The sequence below is a fragment of the Stegostoma tigrinum genome, chromosome 4, assembly GCF_030684315.1.
Source record: "Stegostoma tigrinum isolate sSteTig4 chromosome 4, sSteTig4.hap1, whole genome shotgun sequence".
NCBI classification, from domain to species: Eukaryota; Metazoa; Chordata; class Chondrichthyes; order Orectolobiformes; family Stegostomatidae; genus Stegostoma; species Stegostoma tigrinum.
In genome coordinates this window covers 99148178-99167431 of record NC_081357.1, presented here as the reverse complement: position 1 = coordinate 99167431, position 19254 = coordinate 99148178, and the positions used below count along the sequence as shown (strand labels likewise).

At 42.6% G+C, this 19254-nt stretch overlaps 1 protein-coding gene across 1 annotated transcript in view; it reads left to right on the top strand.

The window, feature by feature from the left end:
* Positions 1 to 19254, top strand: part of LOC125452219 (potassium voltage-gated channel subfamily KQT member 5-like) — a 259961-nt gene that overhangs the window by 177439 nt on the left and 63268 nt on the right. Inside the window, exons 2-3 of the mRNA XM_048530372.2 lie at positions 9088 to 9178; positions 13398 to 13524. Of these exons, the coding sequence (XP_048386329.1) occupies positions 9088 to 9178; positions 13398 to 13524 (218 nt within the window). The remainder of the gene's footprint in view (positions 1 to 9087; positions 9179 to 13397; positions 13525 to 19254) is intronic.

Sequence of the window (19254 nt, the reverse complement as noted above, 5' to 3'; positions counted from 1 at the left end):
CATCTGCATGAGGAATACAGGTGTATAGGGACTGGACGTCCATAGTGAAAATGAGGTGTTGGGGGCCAGGGAATTGGAAGTTCTGGAGGAGGGGGAGGGTGTGGGTGGTGTCACAGACATAGGTAGGGAGTTCCTGGACCATATTGGAGAAAATGGAATTCAGATAGGTGGATATGAGTTCGGTGGGGCAGGAACAGGCTGAGATGATGGGTCAACCAGGGCAGGCAGGTTTGTGGATTTTGGGATGGAGATAGAAACGGGCCGTGCGGGGTTGGGGAGCAATGAGGTTGGAGGCTATGGGTGGGAGGTCCCCTGAGGTGATGAGGATACTAAATGCATTGGTTTTCTGAAGTGAAATTATGCTTCAAGGTTCCACTCAAATTCATTGGTTTATTGAGTAGTGTATTCTTTCTTTTATGAACCAGAGCAATTGGGCAGTATAATTTAATAGAATCTTTTTAGAATTTTCTTCAGACTAAACACAAGATCTTAGGGTATTTCAGCATAGTAAGTGAATGTAGTTTTATTCATATAACCTAACATGCCTCAAATGCAAAAAAAAAGCATTTTATACTGCAGAGACACAGGCCATAATCTTCGAATACTCCTTACATACAGGGCAGCGCTAGCACTGGAGAAGTGAAAATTCAGGAATCAGAAAGGTGTAAGGATAAGGCCAGCAAATACAAACCTATCAATTTAACCTCAACAGTGGGAAAGGTTTCTGAAACAATAATCAGAGACACAAGCAAAGGCAAGGGTGGCCTAATCCAACATGCAGACAATTGTTCAAATCATTTTTAAGGAACTTGATTGAGTTTTCAAAGAAAGGGTTGACAAGGGTAATCACCTGATTGCAGAGGCAATGGCCTACTGGTATTATCAGTCAACTATTAGCCCAGAAACCCAGCTGATGTTCTGGGGACCTGAGTTTGAATCCCACCACAGCAGTTGGCGGAATTCAAATTCAATAACTAAAAGAAAGTCTGGAATTAAGAATCTTCCGATCCCAAGAAATCATTGCCGATTGTCAGAAAAACCCACCTGGTTCACCACTGACCCTCAGTGGAGGAAATCTGCCACCTTCACCTGGTCTGGCCTACATGTGACTCCAGACTCACACAAATGTGGTTGACTCTCAACTACCCTCTGAAATGGCCTAGCATGCCATTTAGTTGTGCCAATCGCTAAAAGACTCAAAGAAATGAAACTGGACAGATCACCCAGCATCGAACTAGACACCGGAAAAGACAATGGCCAGAGCAGCCCTGTCGACCCTGCAAAGTTCTCCTCACTAACATCTGGGGGCTGGTGCCAAAATTGTGAGAGCTGTCTCACAGACTAGTCAAGCAACAGCCTGATATAGTCACACTCACTGAATCATACCTGACAAACAATGTCCCAGACACCACCATCACCATCCCTGGATATATCCTGCCTCACTGGCAGGACAGACCCAGCAGAGGGGGCGGCAAGTGATATACAGTCGGGAGGGTGTTGCCCTGTGAGTCCTCAACATTGACTCCGGATCCCATCAAGTCTCATGACTACAGGTTAAACAGGGGCAAGGAATCTTGCTGCTGATGACAGCAGCAGAATTCTACTCCAACACAATCTGTAACCTCATGGCCCGGCATATCCCCTACTCCACCATTATTATCAAGCCAGGGGATCAACCCTGGTTCAATGAGGAGTGCAGGAGGGCACGCCACGATCAGCACCAGGCAAACCTGAAGATGACACATAAAGTCAAGTGAGAGACAGGAAACAGGAAACAGTAGTTGTGAGCTGTGATCTTTCAGACAGGGAAGGGTATGAGATGTGGCTTCCCAAAGGCTGGTACAGGGAGTGTTCCATTTCTTGACATGTGTAAATGGTCTAAACTTGAACATGCAGGTATCACTTCAGAGTTTGCAAAAGACGCAAAACCTTGAAATATTGTGAGCTGGGAGGGGGAAAATGGCTACGTTCAGAGAATATGGGCAGTCTGGTGGATTGAGCAAACACATGACAGTTGAAACTTAATGTAGAGGAGGTACAAGTTAATGGGTGGAATTCTGAAGAGGATTCAAGAACACAGAGAACTGAGAGTTTTGTGCAAAGTAGTTGAAGTATAGTTGAATATAACAGAGCAGATTGAAAACAGGGTGATGAAGCCATCAAGGATCCTACAAGCATAGAATACAAATACAAGGACGTTATCATAAACTTTTCCAAACATTAGTTTAGCCTCAACTCGATCATTGCGGTCAGTTCCAGGCAGAAGGATTTGAAGATTTCAGGTAGGGTTCAGAAAAAGTTGACAAGAATTGCTCCAGGGATGAGTGACTTCACTCCCTAAGGTAAACTGGAAAAGGTGATGCTGTTTTTGTGACAAGTGAACTTGAAGGAATATTATGCAGAAGTGCCCCAAACCATTAGGGGCCTTCATAGAATAGATTGAAGAAAACTCTTCCTCATGGCAAAGACTTGGGAAGCAAGGGAAGATCCATTGAAAATGATTGACAAGACAACCCAGTTGCAAACTGAAGTAAGTCATTAATACGTAGTGAGTACACATGGCCTGAGAGAGGGCAAGAAAGAGGTCCCACTGGGACTTACAAAAGGGAGTGGGATAAGCACCAGATAAGGGAATGTGTTCAAACACATGGAAAGTGTGTGGGAATGAGACAAACTGAGTTCAGCATTGAGGGGGCAGACAGTCCTCACTGTGATCCCTAGCCTGTGACCCCCTGACCATTCGCACTGTAAACACTGCCCCCTCACTGTGCCCCACAAACCTCTCTCTGTGACCTCGAAACCTGACACAGTGACCCCTGACCCTCTCACTGCAACCCCTTCACCTGTGACCCCTGACCCTCTCACTGTGACCCCCTGACCCTCTCACTCTAACCCCAGTGACTGTCCTCACTGCAAACCCCTGACATCTTCACTGTGAGCCGCCCGGCCCCCAAACCTCACTGTGACACCCCCCCCCCCCCCCCCCCAAGCCCCCAAACATCCTCACTGTTAGTCCCTAATCACTTTGTGATGGCCTTGTGAGCCACTGTGACACTATTAAACTCCGTTGTAGAAGTTTGATTTATCTGTGATGTATCATGCACATAAAACAACATGATTTTTCTGGTTCTTTGACTGATTTTGGGTGAATTGGGATAAAATACCCAGCAATGGTCAGAAAGCTCCAGGAGTTGGAGCTAACCCTGTCCTCACTGTGGGGAGATATGAACACCAGCCACAAATGTTTCATACTGTGACGCAGTCCAGCTGTGAGCAGGATTTGTGACCCTTCCTCCCTTAGCTTCACACAATTGCACAGTCTTCTCATTAAGCTTCCACTTCATCTGGCAAGCTCTGTCTAGGAGCTGCACCAGATTCTGAACATGGCCCATGTTGGCTTCTACCATGTGTCTCCATTTCCATATAACTCGCAGATCATCCATAAGAGCTTTCACTCAGGAAAGTTCACGCAAGACTCACGCTGTCTGCATTGATACTCACCTGGAGCTGTGGAAATTCCAGATCATATGTGCACCCATCTGTACTCGCCAAACAGCCTCTAAAATGTACAGAGAAAACTTTCTTTCATCTACCTTTTCTTGCCACTAGGCATTCTTCTCATTGTAAAGTACTTTGCCTTGGAACGCAGCAGCAAAATTAATTCTATGGTTAGCAAGGCCCCTTCAAAGTTTTTTCCACATTCTTTGGATCTGTAAATACTCAGGTTTTCCAGATTTTTGTTTTGCGCTGCTACCAAGCTGCTGTCCAGTCTGTAGAAGCTGTCACTTCCTTGACTATTTTCTTGTTTTTCAGCTCCATTACCTTGTCTTTCTGGCTAGACTTGAGGATAGCTGGAAGTCTCATTAGCAGCCGCCGAATTTGCCTCATGTTATGTTCAGTTTCGTGATGACATTCACCAGGAAGCCCTCAAAGAGCTTCAGAAACATCTTTGGGATCCTGTTGCCATTGACAGGAATTTTTCAGGCTGCTCCGAACATAAGATTAGTCCCAGGGGACTGGAGGATTGCAGATGTGGCAGCATTGTCTAAGAAAATGAACGAAGGGTAACCCAGGTAACTACAGAGCTTTCAGCATGATATCGATAGTGGGAGAACTGATGGAGGCAATGATACAGGATAAGGTAAATATACACTTAGATTAATACGAGACAGTCAACATGACTTTATCGAGGGCTGGTCACGTCTGACAAGTTTGACTGAGTTCTTTGATGAAGTGACACGGGTAGTGGATGAGGAGATTGCGGTGGAAATTGTATTTCTGTGCTTTCAGAAAGCATTGAAATGGTGCCACATGGCTGGTTGTTGACGAGTTAGAAATATTTGAGATTGGTGAGTTTTTGACAGAATGGATTGGATGTTGGCGAAAAAGATAGGAAGCAGGGTGGGTATGGATGAGCATTTCTCAGATTGGGGATCAGTTGAAAGTAGCGCTCCCCAGGGTTTGGTGTCTGGGCCCATGCTTTTTCTGATTTATATGAACAATTGAGAACAAAATCTCTAAATTGGCAGGTAATGCTAAGCTAAGGAGAATAGTGAATTGTGAGGATGACGCGGTGGGCAATTTCAGAGAGACATCGACAAGTTCACCTGCATAATTCTCTGATGGTAGCCAGGCAAGCTGAAACAGTTGTTAAGAAGGTGTATAGGATCCTTGGGTTTATAAATAAGGGCATAGCATATTAAAGCAGGGAAATGGTGCTACACCTCCACAAATCATTGGTCAGACCATTCGTGGAGTATTGTGTTCAGTCTTGGGCATCTTATTTAAGGAAGAATGTTAAAACTGAGGAAAGAGTAAAAAGAGATTTATTAGAATGATACCAAGAATGAAGGATTTTAGATGCAAGGAAAGATTAAAGAGTTTCGGTTTATTATTCTTGGAGCAAAGAAGATCAAGAGGTGATCTAATTGAAGTATGCAAAATTATGACCAATTTCGCCTGGGTAAAGAAGGCTATTCTGTTTGCACTAGTTGGTAGGTCAGACACAATTTCAAGATGATCAGCAAAAGAGCTAGGAATGAGATGAGGTGAAGCTTCTTTACTCGGGGCGGCACGGTGGCTCAGTGGTTAGCACTGCAGCCTCACAGCACCAGGGACCCGGGTTTGATTCCAGCCTCAGGCAACTGTCAGTGTGGAGTTTACACATTCTCCCCGTGTCTGCGTGGGTTTTCTCCGGTTTCCTTCCACAGCCCAAAGATGTGCAGGCTAGGTGCAGACCAGGCCAAATTTCCCGTAGTGTTCAGGAGTGTGTGGCTTATAGGGGGATGGATCTGGGTGGGATGCTCCAAGAGTCGGTGTGGACTTGTGGGGTGAAGGGCCTGTTTCCACACTGTAGGGATTCTGGGACTCTATGATACTCAGAGAGTTGTTAGGATTTAGAATGTGCTGTCTGGGAGAATGGGGGAGGCAGATTCCAGAGGTGGTTTCAAAAGACAGCTGGTTGTTTATTTGAAAGTGATGAATTTGGAGGGACACAGTTAGTGCTAGAGAATGGGACTAGCTGGATGGCTCTTTCAGGAGCCAGTACAGAGCCAATAGGTCAAATGGCCTCCTTCTGCACTGTGTGCGACTCCCTCGGTCTGCAAATCGCCTCAGACTTGCTTTAACTGAGATAAGGTGAGAGGGGTAAGCTACAGAAGGGACATGAGGGGCAACTTTTTCTCGCAGAGGGTGGTGTGTGTATGGAGTGAGCTGCCAGAGGAGATGGTGGAGGCTGGTACAATTACAACATTTAAAAGGCACCTGCAAGGGGGCATGAATAGGGAGGATTTAGAGAGATATGGGTGAAATGCTGGCAAATGTGATTAGGTTAAATTAGAATACCTCGTCAGCATGAACAATTTGGACTGAAGGGTTTGCTTCTGTGATGTACAACTCTATGACTCCATGACTCTTAGTGGACTTTGATTAGCATCTACTATCTGGAACTTCAGATCATCCTTCTTACTGTTGCATTGGACTCTCAGCTTTGTTTTTCCTCTAGGGATAAATGTTATTCCACTTTATAGATTGGCTGATCAACTTATCTTGGAGAGCTCCAATTTTTCATCACCACCTCGGCCCACTTCACAAAGATATGGGCAGGTTGTGACGTTGCATGGAACAGCACTGTCTATCTTATGTTTATATTCACTCAATCCTTTCCTGCAGTCATCGTTCTAATAATCACTTACCATTTCTCACCTTCAGACCTGATGGTGCCAAGTTTTATGGCTTTCTAAGCTTGATCTGCTTCATTCTAGCTATGATATGGAGGTACCTGAGTTGGACTGGGGTGGAGAAGGTCAGAAATCAGACCACACCAGGTTATAGTCCAACAGGTTTATTCAAAAACACAAGCTTTTGGAATCAGGTAAAGTGATGAAGGGGCAATGCTCCAAAACCCGGTGATTTCAGATAAACCTGTTGGACTATAATCTGGTATCATCTTATTTCTGACCTCATTCTAGCTAAACACTTGAGTACAAAGTGACTCAGTTTCTTACAGTTGGAACACTGCTTTCCCAACCCTGAACACATTTCATTTTTTTTCGTATCATGCCCTCCTCAATATGTACATCCTGTTCTCTGGTCTTGGTCTTTGTGCTGATTCTTCTGTAAATATTTCTTGCATTTTCTCTATTTGTCATTGTCATTTGGCCTGGAATGCCTCTATACATAATGCAAAGCATCATTTAATCTTGCATCAAAAGTTCTAGTTTATGATTGGCAGACTCAGAGGCCCTGCAAATGTCAATACCTTCCTTCGAAGTACATTTCTCCTCTCTCAGCTAATGTGGTCCTACAGAGATGTCCCTTATGCTAAAGGATATCCTATCTCTAATAAGGTATTTCCTCCATTATACTACCTCACAGAGTTCAGCCTGATGTATCAATATGGTCATGTACTGATTAATAGTCTCTCTCTTCCCCTGACCTTTGAAATCAAACATAAGCTGATCATAAATAATATTAATATGGGATTCAAAATGTATGACCAAATCCTTCAAGAGCTCTGCAATCCGATTTTTCTGTTCCTGCGTGACTCCACGGCTGCAATGCATCTTGTACCCCTTGTTTTCCTAGGACTGATAACAAGGTTCTAAGCTTACTTGCTCAGGTTGTAGTTTTGCCACCGAATGTAGAAAAAGTTCTGGCCCTATCTCATATTTTCTTTCATTTCCACAGTAACAGGGTGTGGAAAATGCACAGCTGTTTTGACTCACCAAGTAATGTAGGCTGCTTTCTTTTAAAAAAATAGCTTTTGTAGTGATTGTAACAAAGTCCATCCAGCTGGACCTCATAAAATGTGAGTTTCTTGTTTGGAGTTGTTAATCTAATCCAAGCAGGTAGCCCTGGCAGACATACTGACACTGTAGTGCCTGACTCTGCATGAGACTGTACTATAGTCAAAGACTGTTCACTTGTAAATAAAGGATGATTTGATAATGGAACACCATCCTCTGTAGAGTTATCAAATTTCTTGCTGTTTCTTTCAGTAGCTGGCTCTCCATATGTATTCACTTGGACTTTTTTTGCTGACTTTTTCAATGCCAATTGCTCTCTTACAGCACAAAGAAGACAAAGGTTTTAAACTGCACCTTTTCTGACACCAGCTGATATCAGACTTGGGCCAGAGATTGTGCTAATACACACTAACAACAGAAGCAAAGGTCACATGACTAAGCCAAAGAGCCAGTACACAATGTACAATTGCGTTTCTCTGGCTGACTATCCTGTCATACTCACTCTCCAATATCCTGCCACTTGAACACTCTAGTAACTCGTCTCTCTCACTCTCCAGTAACTTGTTAATCCGTGAATCTGTTTCAGTATTTTTACTGTGTAACTCGGTAAGACTGTTACAGCAGTTACAGTACCGTTAGACTGTAATTTACAGAGTATTTTGCAGAATTGCTACTTCATAGCTTACTGAATCTGTTACAGCATCTTCCCACCTCATTTTTCAATAATTTACTACTCTGTGAATCTGTTACAGAACTGTTACTCTGTAAGTTAATGAGTCTGCTGCAGGACTGTTACTCGAAGTTGATAAATTTGTTACTGTACTGTTATTTAGTCTTTTACTGTACTGTTACCCCAAAACTCAGTGTCTAAACCCTCTGATAAAGTAAGTTTGTTATTTTTCTGTTATCCAGTGTATAACTTGATGATGTGTGACTGCTTCCAACAGCTCGAAGAGACTATCCATTGTAACTGACCACTCCTTGCATCTAACAGCCTCTCAAAGCCCTTAACCTGGTCACTCCTTCTAATTGACCATCTCATTTAACTGACGCTCTCCACTAACAGACTATTCCCAGCATCTAAACTTAACCTCGAACTGACCACCCTCTCTAACTCCCATCCCTCTCTAACTGACCACTCCTTCTAACTGACTACCCCCTCTAACTGACCTCCCGCTCTAATTGGCCACCCCCTCTAACTGACCACCCCCTCTAACTGACCTCCCTCTCTAACTGACTTCCCTCTCTAACTGACCACCCTCTCTAACTCCCATCCTTCTCTAACTGACCACTCTCTCTAACTGACCACCCTCTCTAACTCCCAATCCTTCTCTAACTGACCACCGTCGCTAACTGACCATCACCACTAACTGACCACCCTCTCTGACTGACCACCCTCTCTAACTGACCGCCCTCTCTAACTGACCACCCCCTCTAACTGACCACCCTCTCTAACTGACCACCCTCTCTAACTGACCGCCCTCTCTAACTGACCACCCTCTCTAACTGACCACCCCCTCTAACTGACCACCCTCTCTGACTGACCACCCTCTCTAACTGACCGCCCTCTCTAACTGACCACCCCCTCTAACTGACCACCCTCTCTAACTGACCTCCCTCTCTAACTGACTATCCCCTCTAACTGACCACCCTCTCTGACTGACCACCCTCTCTAACTGACCTCCCTCTCTAACTGACTATCCCCTCTAACTGACCGCCCCCAATAACTGGCCATTACTCCATCTGCCGATTCCCTCTGACTGACCATATCCTTTAAGTTGCCCACACTCTCAATACCCGTGCCTTCTAAGTGACCATCTTCTCTATTTGGTCCCCACAGGTTTTCCTTGGTCTTCAGCTGTTTGGTTCTGTCTGTTCTTTCGACAATCCCGGAGCACACTGCTCTTGCCTCACGTTGCCTCTTCATCCTGGTGAGAGCTTTACGAAATGGTCAGAACCTGTTATTAACCAAGTTAAAGCAGGGAACCTGGATATGTTCACGGTAATTGGGAAAAGCCAGTATGGTTTGTCAGAGGAAAATATCTTCAACTCAACTATTGGGTTTCTTTGAAGAAGCAATATAGGCTGTGGATAAAGGAAAACTGGTAGATGAACTGTATTTAAATCCAAAAGTTATTTGATAAGGTCCCACATCAAGGACTTTGGAACATGTTGTCTGGAAAGTTGATGAAAGAAGAATCTTTGAATATTTTTAAGATAGAGACAGAAAGAGACTTGAAAGGTTATCGGGGTAGGCAGGAATGTGATTTTGAGCTTACAATCAGTTCAGCTATGTCGTCAGTGAAAGGTCAAGCTGAGGGTCTGGTCCTGTTCTAAGTTCTATTTTCCTTTCGGACTGAAGGAACCACTTACAGATTAGTGTGTGTGTTCCCTCTGCAGTGGGGTCAGAAAGCTGCCAGAAATGTGATGCTTTTTGCTGAAGCATGTCAAATGGGAGGAAATGGGACTGTTACTTTTGGGCTGAGACTGAATGATGTTGCATTTTGAATTAATAACACCCAGTTCAAGCTGGACATCGTGAAAAATGAAAACCTGCTGCCGTAGAAAATGCCAAAAATATTCAGAAAGTGGCAGACTGAAAAAAGGTTGGAGTGGGGTCATGATTGAGCTAGAATCACAATAGCACTGCTGCCAGATGAGAAATTAACAAATCCACCACACCCCAGCCTGGCTCATCTCTGTAGAAAACACAACCGGCCTCTCACACTCACCAGTACTCACGCATTCACTCCCATGCAGCAATCCTGCACTCCCCAGCTGACCTTCACACATTCCACACACTCGCCAACCCCCTGTCACCCATCCTTCCCCCAATTCACTATCATACATTGACAGATTCATAGGCTAAGGGGTAAATATTGCTCCCAGGTTCACGAGGGAGAATTTCCCTACTTTTATTCAAGGTAACGCCAAGGGATTTACTCTGGAAAGCACAGTCAGACCCTTATCTTGAAATAAATGCATCTTTAATACAGCACTCCCTCCATGCAGACTACCCAACAGTGTGGCACTCCCTCACTACTGACCCTCTGACAGTGCAGCACTCCCTCAGTACTGGCCCTCTGACAGTGCAACACTCCCTCAGTACTGGCCCTCTGACAGTGCAGCACTCCCTCAGTACTGGCCCTCTGACAGTGCGGCACTCCCTCAGTACTATGTCCAACAGGACTGCACTCAAGTTGCATTGCCCATCCACAGTGTTGTTCACACTCTCCTTTTGCGTCCATTTCTCAGCATAGTGCTTCACTGAGCCAGTTTGAGGAATATTACACTATGTAGATGTAAGTTGTCACTGGGCCTTTTCAATATGCGTCACAGGGACTGTTTTGTGAATGTGCTGTGTTGTTTGGTGGTGTTAATCATTTGAAATGTCAGTCACGAGAGTTTATCGGACATAAGCTCCATCAGTACTGCAACAGAGTGATAGGCTTGTATTTACATATATTGCATTTTCACAAACACCAAGCCTAGCAAGGCTGTTCATAGCCAATGAAGTTCTTTTACAGTAAGTGTTGCAATGAACATATCACAGCAACTAATTTGTTCTGAGCAACCTCCCACCAAATGCAATGCGAAATTGACCATGCCATCTGTTGTTTGTGTTGTTGATTGAGGGGCAGATATAGGCTGGGACACCGGGGGGGGGTTTCCCTGTTTTTCATTAAAATGGAATGTTTTGCATTTGCCTAAGCAGGTAGATGGGATATAGATAATGTGCGAAAGACAGCATCTCTGACAGTGCAGCACTCATTCAGACAACTGGCAGCTTGTAGAATATGGGAGAAGCTTCTTGTTATAAAAATACCAAGCCATAGTACAGGGAGTGTGACAACACTTAAAGGAGGGTTAGTTCGATATTTGAACAAATGTACAATTTGAACAGGTGATCTGTTCTAAAGGCCACTTGGACACAGGACAAAGTCCTGACCTACTTTCTGTAGTTAGGATCCACACCTCTCCTGTGGAGTTTTGACCGAAAAGAAATCCAGTCAGGGATAGGCTGGACTCAATATCCTTTCACTCATCGGCTTTGAAGCTCTGAATTTAGCACAGGGTCTAAGAATCAAAAGATTGCCGCATCACCAGTTATATCACAGTGCAGTTCGGCTCAGGTGGAGCAACCCATTCAAAGAACAAAGAACAAAGAAAATTACAGCACAAGAACAGGCCCTTTGGCCCTCCAAGCCTGAGCCAATCCAGATTCCCAATTGGGTTTCTTGATACCTATCTTATATTTATTGTCACTGGTTTGGCACACCCCACTACTCAAAGCCCTTTCTTTATACTTTCGTCGATAAAACTCATTCAGAATTATAGAGCCATCTCTTTCTCTTCCTTTTCCCAAGATAAATGTATTTGAGGATTGCAACTGGTTGATTATTTCTGCTTTATTTTGGTGATAATGTGTCATGATATGTGGGTCAGTTAGATCAGTTGGCTGGTATGAGATGCAGAGTGATTTCAGAATATGTTCAAGTCCGTCACCAACTGAGGTTAACCTGAAGGGGCCTCCTTCTCAATCACTCCCCTCTTCTGATGCACGGTGACCCTCAGGTTAAACCATCAACACCTCTCTCTCTCACACACACACTCTCAATGGTCCAGTGAGGATATGTTGACTCTACATTTCTTTTACAATGATAAACTCCAACTGATTGTATTCATTCTTTCCTGTCTTGATCTAAATATACCATACTATTGCTGTTTATTAGGATGATTATCTTCCATCAATAGCTCACTCTGTTTTGCACAAGAACAGTCACTGTGAACTGACACTGAATGAGATTGTTCACTAGCTTGCTGAACTGGCTTATTTTCATTCAGATGTTTTGCCACCCTGCTAGGTAACATCACCAAGTGAGGCTTCTGATGAAGCAATGCTGTTCTACTTCACTTAGAATTTATACTGTCCAGTCCGTTATGGTGAGCAGTGTCAATTCCGGTTTTCTTCTGTATGGGTTTGTATATGGAGGCCAATTATATAATTTTGTTGATTGCATTACAAGTTGAGAACCCGTGCCTCTAGGAATTCCCATGAGTGTCTATGTTTGGCTTGGGCTATTATTGTTACATTGGCCCAGTTAAACTGATGGCCTTCATTGTCCAAGTGTACTGATATTAAGGAAAGATCGTCTTGTTGTTATGCTGCTAGCTAATGCTCATGTATTCTGATGGCTAGTTTCCTTCCTGTCTGTCTGATATAACGCTCGTTACCACATTGGTTCTGCATGTTGTGGGATTAGATTCTTTTAATCCTTGTGAGTGCTTGTTGTAGAGTGGCTGTGGGCTTGTGTGCTGCCCTGATTCCTTGTGATCTTAGGAGTCTTGGTGTCAGTTCTGATATGTTCTTGATGTAGATCAGTGTGGCCAGTGTATTAGGGCATATTGTGCTCTTTTGTTGTTTTTTAGTAGGTATCTGCAGCTGATGTTGCGGGGATATCCATTGATAGTGAAGATTTTGTACAGGTACTTTTTCTCTTTCCTGTATAGTTCTAACCATCAGAATACATGAACATCAGCTAGCAGCAAAACAGCATGACAAACTTTTCCTAACAATGTAGGCCATCATTTTAACAGGGACAAGGTAACCATAATAGCCCAAGCCAAACGCAGACACGCACAAAAATTCCTAGATGTATGGCTCTCCACCTATACTACAGTCAACAAACATATAGAATTGGGCTCCATATACAAACTCATACAGAACAAAACCAGAAATGACAGTGCTCACGATAACGGACCAGACAGTATAAATTCCAGAAATAGTAGGAACTGCCGATGCTGAAGAGTATGAGATAACACAGTGTTGGAGCTGGATGAACACAGCAGGCCAAGCAGCATCAGAGGAGCAGGAAAGCTGATGTTTCGGGTTGAGACCCTTTCCTGCTCCTCTGATGCTGCTTGGCCTGCTGTGTTCACCCAGCTTCACACCGTGTTATCTCAGTATAAATTCCGAGTGGAGTAGAACAACATCGCTTCATCGGAGGCCTCAGTGATGATGTTATGCAGCACCGTGATGAAACGGCTGAATAAGAACAAGCCAGCTCAGCGAGCAAGTCAAGAACCTCAAACACAACCGGAGCTACAGATCTTTGCTGACACTGAATTTGTTGTGCGTTCTGCTGACAGGAGTTTGTGATGATTGTGGTGTTCGGGCTGGAGTTCATCATTCGGATCTGGGCAGCAGGCTGCTGCTGTCGCTATCGTGGCTGGATGGGTCGTATTCGCTTTGTGCGGAAGCCATTCTGCATCATCGGTAAGTAACAGTCTGAGCAGGAAGGAGGCAGACAAGCTGGGCATCCAGATTAACGTAACAAGCACCGAGCCCATAGATATGGGGAACAGTCCCTATCAACTGAGAATCCACTTTGGATTACGTTCATAGCTATCCCACAGCTTATATTATCGATATTTTTGGGGTGAAAACATTTGTGGGAGCTTCCTGTGTAAAGGTCGCTGGCCTATTAGAATAATGACTGAGCTTTAATAGTATGCCATTGGCTGTGAAGGACTCTAGGTGTGTTGAAGCTACAACTGTAAAACAAGCCCTTTCCTTTCTATCAAATGCAGCGCCATGAGACAACTGACATTCGCAGCAATTAATCTGTTCCTTTCTGAGGGTCTAATATGATCAAAATTCTACGTACATTAAAATGAGCTGAGAAATGTTTGATTTCATTTGATTTATTATTGTCACATGTACTGAGATACATCGAAAAGTTTTGCTTTGTTTGTTAACCAGAAAAATCATGTCTTAAATAAGTACATTAGGGTAATAGAGCAGAATGCAAAATACCGTGTTACAGCTACGGAGAGGTGCAGAGAAAGGTCAAGTCTAATATAGAGGTTCATTCACAGGCCTGTTAACAACAGGTTCTTAAATATGTGTGTAGGTTATTTAAAACTTTTGTATCATCTTCCCAAAGGAAGAGGGTGGAGGGAAGTTTAACCAGGTTAGGAAGGGTCTTTAATTATGTTGCCTGTTTTCCTGAGGCAGTGGGAAGTGTAAATGGAGTCAAGGGGAGGACAGCTGGTTTTCGTGATGGACTGAGCTAAGTTCACAACTGTCTGTAATTTCTTATGGTATTGGGTAGAGCAATTGCCATACCAAGCTGTGATGGATCCAAATAGGATGCTTTCTATGGTGCAGCTGTAAATATTGGTAAGAGTCATTGCGGACGTGCCAAACTTCCTTAGCCTTCTGAGGAAGTAGAGGTGTTGGTGTGTTTTCTTGACTGTAGTATTGATGTGGATGGACCAGGAATGATTGTTGGCGATATTTGTTTTTTTGGAAGCCATTAAGTCAATTAATGAGCTCTATGAACAGGTTTGACACTTTTCATTTTCATATATAGAACTATACCCCTTGAAATGGAGTCACAATCTAGGCTGAGTATGTTATACACTCCCTGACCTGTGCATTATGCTGCATGATACACTCAACAACCTGCTGCATAATAAACACTTTAACCAACATATCAGCAGGCATATCGCATTCTGGCTTGGATATGACACTGTATATTACTCGGTGACACGTGCATTGTGCTCCATAATAAACTCTTTGACCTGCATAGTATCGTGCATGTCACTCTATGCCCTGTATAACATGCTGCATATTATACTCCAAGACCTGTCCATTTTTCTGCATATCATATCCTCAAAGACTTGTGTATAATGCTGTAACTGATAGTTTCAGCCCAGTGAATAAAGCTGTAAACTATACTGCCAGACCAGTGTAACATGTTAAACATTATGCTATGAAATAGGCATTATATTGCATGTTACATTCAAAGACCTGTGTCTTATTCTTAATTTTGCATTCTCTAACTGCTAACTCTATTGCAGTAAATATTACATACTCTGACCTGTGTATTTTACTGTATGTTATAGTCACTGATGTGTGTATAATACTGGATATTACATTGTCAGGCTTGTGTATTAAGCTTCACACTACAGTCTGGCCTGTGTTTGACGCTACATAATAATCTTTTCAACCTGTGAGGCATGTATAGTCTAATCTGTTAATTACATTTTATATTACGCTTTGACGTGTGTATTAAGCTACATAAACATTTTTGACCCAGGTATTAAGCTTCATTTACATTATGACCTTTGTATTCCCATGTATTACATGGATCTGTACATCATGCTGCATATAACACCGTCAAATGTTTTACTGTACGTAACACTCTTTGGCCCATTATTATGTGGTATATTACACCTTTTGATCTGTTTATGCATATCACAGGGCGAAGTGCATATGATGTGGTCTATAGTGCACACCCTGGTGTGTACTGAGCATGAATTCACATTGGCAATGGATGATACAGGCCATATTCGCACACATATCCTTCACATTGTGGTTAGACTATAAAGTATTAGCCATTGTAATGCCATTGTCATTTCAAGTCAACTGCTGCAATTATTTTCTCTGTCTATAACTAGTTTACAAATAAATATAATAAATATTCTGTGTTTGTCCACTTGTTTATGCTCTCTACTCTCCATGCTTTCAATCCCCCACTCTTCTTTCCTCATTCTCCATTTTCTGCTGTTTGTTCCATCCTATTTCTCCACCTATATCAGTTGTCATCAAGCTGTTTGTCGCTCTGCATTCTGCTCTACCTGATCCTCTGATTAGGAAGAGATGGATCAAGTAATTGCCATATAGCTTCAGTGGTGGTTGAGCTAGTTGAGAAGCCCTGAGGGGACGTATCAATTTTCTTTTGGAAAGACACAGAATATTTAAGGACTATCAGTACTTATTTAAGTAAGGTCATGTCTGACTAACTGGGGATTGAATTTTTTTGAGGATGTATCTAGGATGGTTAATGAAGCTAATGTGTTTAATGTAGCTCCTGTCAATGGTTTTTCGCATGGTCAAATATGGAAAACTGAAGAGTAAACTAAAAGTTAATGAAACCCAAGGACAAGTGGCAAATTTGATCCAAAATTGGCTCAGTGACAGAAAACAGAAGATAATGATAGATGGCTGTTTTTGTGACAGTCAGGTTCTTTCCACTGAATTTTTTCAGGACTCAATACTTAGTCCCTTGCTTCTCATGGTATTTACAAAATATTTTAGCTTAAATCTAGTTGGTATGGTTGAGTAATTTGCAGATGATACAGAAGTCGTTTGTATTGTTAGTGAGGATGAAAACTGCAGACTGCAGGGAATTAACGATAGCTGGTCAAATGGTCAGAAAATAGCTTCTATTGAAGGAATTCAATCTGAATAAGTGAGAAAATGCATTTGGAGACAAAAAGGCAAAGCAATGCACAAAGCATTTCTGGGCTTTGTAGTAGTGCTTTCACTTCTGAACCACATAGCCCAGGTTCAATCCCACTCCTGGGCTCCCACACACATAAACAAAGACTGGCACTCTATTGGAGGTGTCCATTTTTGGATGATATGTTAAACTGAGAGTCATTCTGCCCTCTCAAGTGGGGATTAAGGATCCTACAGTACTATTTTAAAGAAAAGCAGAGGAGTTACCCCCACTGTCCTGGTCAATATCCATCACTCAATGAACATCTGCTGATTAACATGTTGCAGGCCATATTAAAATAAAAGGTAAGTTGGCAGAATATGTTCTGTGACACCAACACAGCCAAACAGCAAACAATAAATAGTAAGAGGCTGAGAAAAGTACAGGAACAGCAGGACCTTACAGTGAATGCCCACAGACCTCTGTGTGTGGCTAGACAGGTAAATAAGATAGTCATGGAGGGAGAAAGAATACTTTTCCTTCATTGACTGAGGTATTGAACTGTGAGATTATACTAGAGCTGTATAAAACACTAGTTAGTTGACAGCTGTACTAGTGCCAATAGCTAGTACCAGCTATAATACTTTGTACAGTTCTGGTTATTGCCTTGCAGGAAACATATTATCTCACTACAATGAGTACAAAGGAGAGGAATGGAAGGCTACAACCAACAGAATAGATCGATAGGCTGGGGTTGGTTTCATTGGAATAGAGGTGGGCAAAGGGAGGTTATATAAAGACACAGAAAGTGATGACAGATTGAAAAGAATGAATAGGAAGCATTTATTTCCATCAGCAGAGTGGACAATTACAGGAACTCATCGTTTAAAATAATTTGGATAAAGAATCAAGAAGTTTTGGAGAAATCTTTTCACTTGAGGGTGGTGATGTCTGGAACTCACTGCCTGAAAGAGGAGTATAATTATTGCATCTGAGAACTTAATGTAAGTGCTGTAACTCGTAGCATTGTTTCACAGGCCAAGGTATTAGGTTGGAAAGCTCCTTTTAGTAGGTACGCTCATGACCCGCTAAAGAGCCTTCCAATTGCAATAAATTTGTTGTTTTATTTCTGTTTCTATGTTGTATGTTCCTCCGCCTGCTTATCCCTGCCTGCCTCTTCTCTACTGCTCACCTATGTCTGTTCCTTTCAACTTGTATAGCTGGATCACTGCTTGGACCACAACTGTTTACAATATATGTTCATGTCTTGGAAGAAGTACTGCAGCCAAATTTACAGACCATACGAAAATGGGTGGAATTGCAGATTCACGCAGTTTACAGAGTAATAGTGATAGGTTGAGTAAGAGGGCAAAAAGTTGATAAATGGAGTGTAATGTGGAAAAATATGAAGTTGATCACTTTGGAAGGGAGAACAGAAGAAAAGAAGGACATAAATGGAGAAAACTCACAGAAAGCTGCAACAGAAAATGACTTAGCAGTACTTACATGCGAAACACAGAAAGCTAGCACTCAGGTGTACCAGGTAACTGGGAAGGCTGATGGAATGTTGGCCCTTATTTCAAGGGGGTTAGAGTATAAGAGTCGGGAAGTCTCACTGCATCTGTACAAGGTTCTTGTGACACTACATCCGGAGTCCTGTGAGCAGTTTCAGCCCCCTCATTAATGGGAAAATATCATTTCATTGGAACAGTTCAGAGAAGGTTCATTAGGAACATTCCTGTTATGGAGGGATTGTCTTATGAGCAAAGCCTAAACAGGTTGGGACTCGACTCACTGGAGTTGACAATAATGAGGTAATTTTGTTGAAACATTTAGGAGTCTTAAAGGGGCTTGACAGGGTAATTGCTTTTCCCCCTGAGAGAATCTAGAACCAGAGGGCATAGTCTCAGAGTGAAGGGCGCCAATTTAAGACTGAGATGAGGAGAAATTTCTTTGTAACTCCAGAGCACTGGTGTATATTTAAGGCTGAAATAAACAGATTCTTGATCAGTCATGGAATCAATGGCTACAGGGAAAAGGCAGGAAAATGATCATGAGGACTGTCAGATTAACATGATCCAGTTGAATAGCTGAGCAGACTCAAGGGGCTAAACAGACTATTCCTGTTCCTAATTTTTATGATCTGGTGAGGTGCAGGCTCGGCAGTGTTTTTGGGTCACTTTATTCCATTAAAGGCAATACATAAATACAAGTTATTGTTGAAACCCAGACAGCAAATCCTTTCCCCCGATGCAATTACCTAGCTTCCTCTTTAGTGATTCCTTTTAAGATATTAAATAATTTTTTTGCCTGGATTCAGCTTAAATCAGGATCCAGTCACCTCTAGTCTTCACCCTGTGGCATGTTGCTTATTTGCTCATCTGTATGTATGTTACAAAACAATTAGCTGAAATAATGCAGTTAATGGAGCTTTAGACTAAAGCTTTAGAGATCATTGGGTCAAACTTAGCTTTCCACAGTACTCGCTGATAGTTTAGAGCTCTTGTGGTACAGTGGTGGTGTCTCCGCTTCTATGATCAAACATTTGAGTTCGTGCCTCACCTGTTTCAGAGGTTTGTAATAACTATAAAAATGAAACAAGTTGATTAAAAATACCTTCAATGAGATACACCTGACTCTCATTGAGTTTTTAAACTGACCAGTTTGGAATCGTCATTTGCTTTAGCAGAAACTAAAATAACAGAAGTGAAATGGACTGAAATGAAAATCCTTCTCATTACACACTTAACGAAATCAGCTTTAGCGAGAATGGGGGA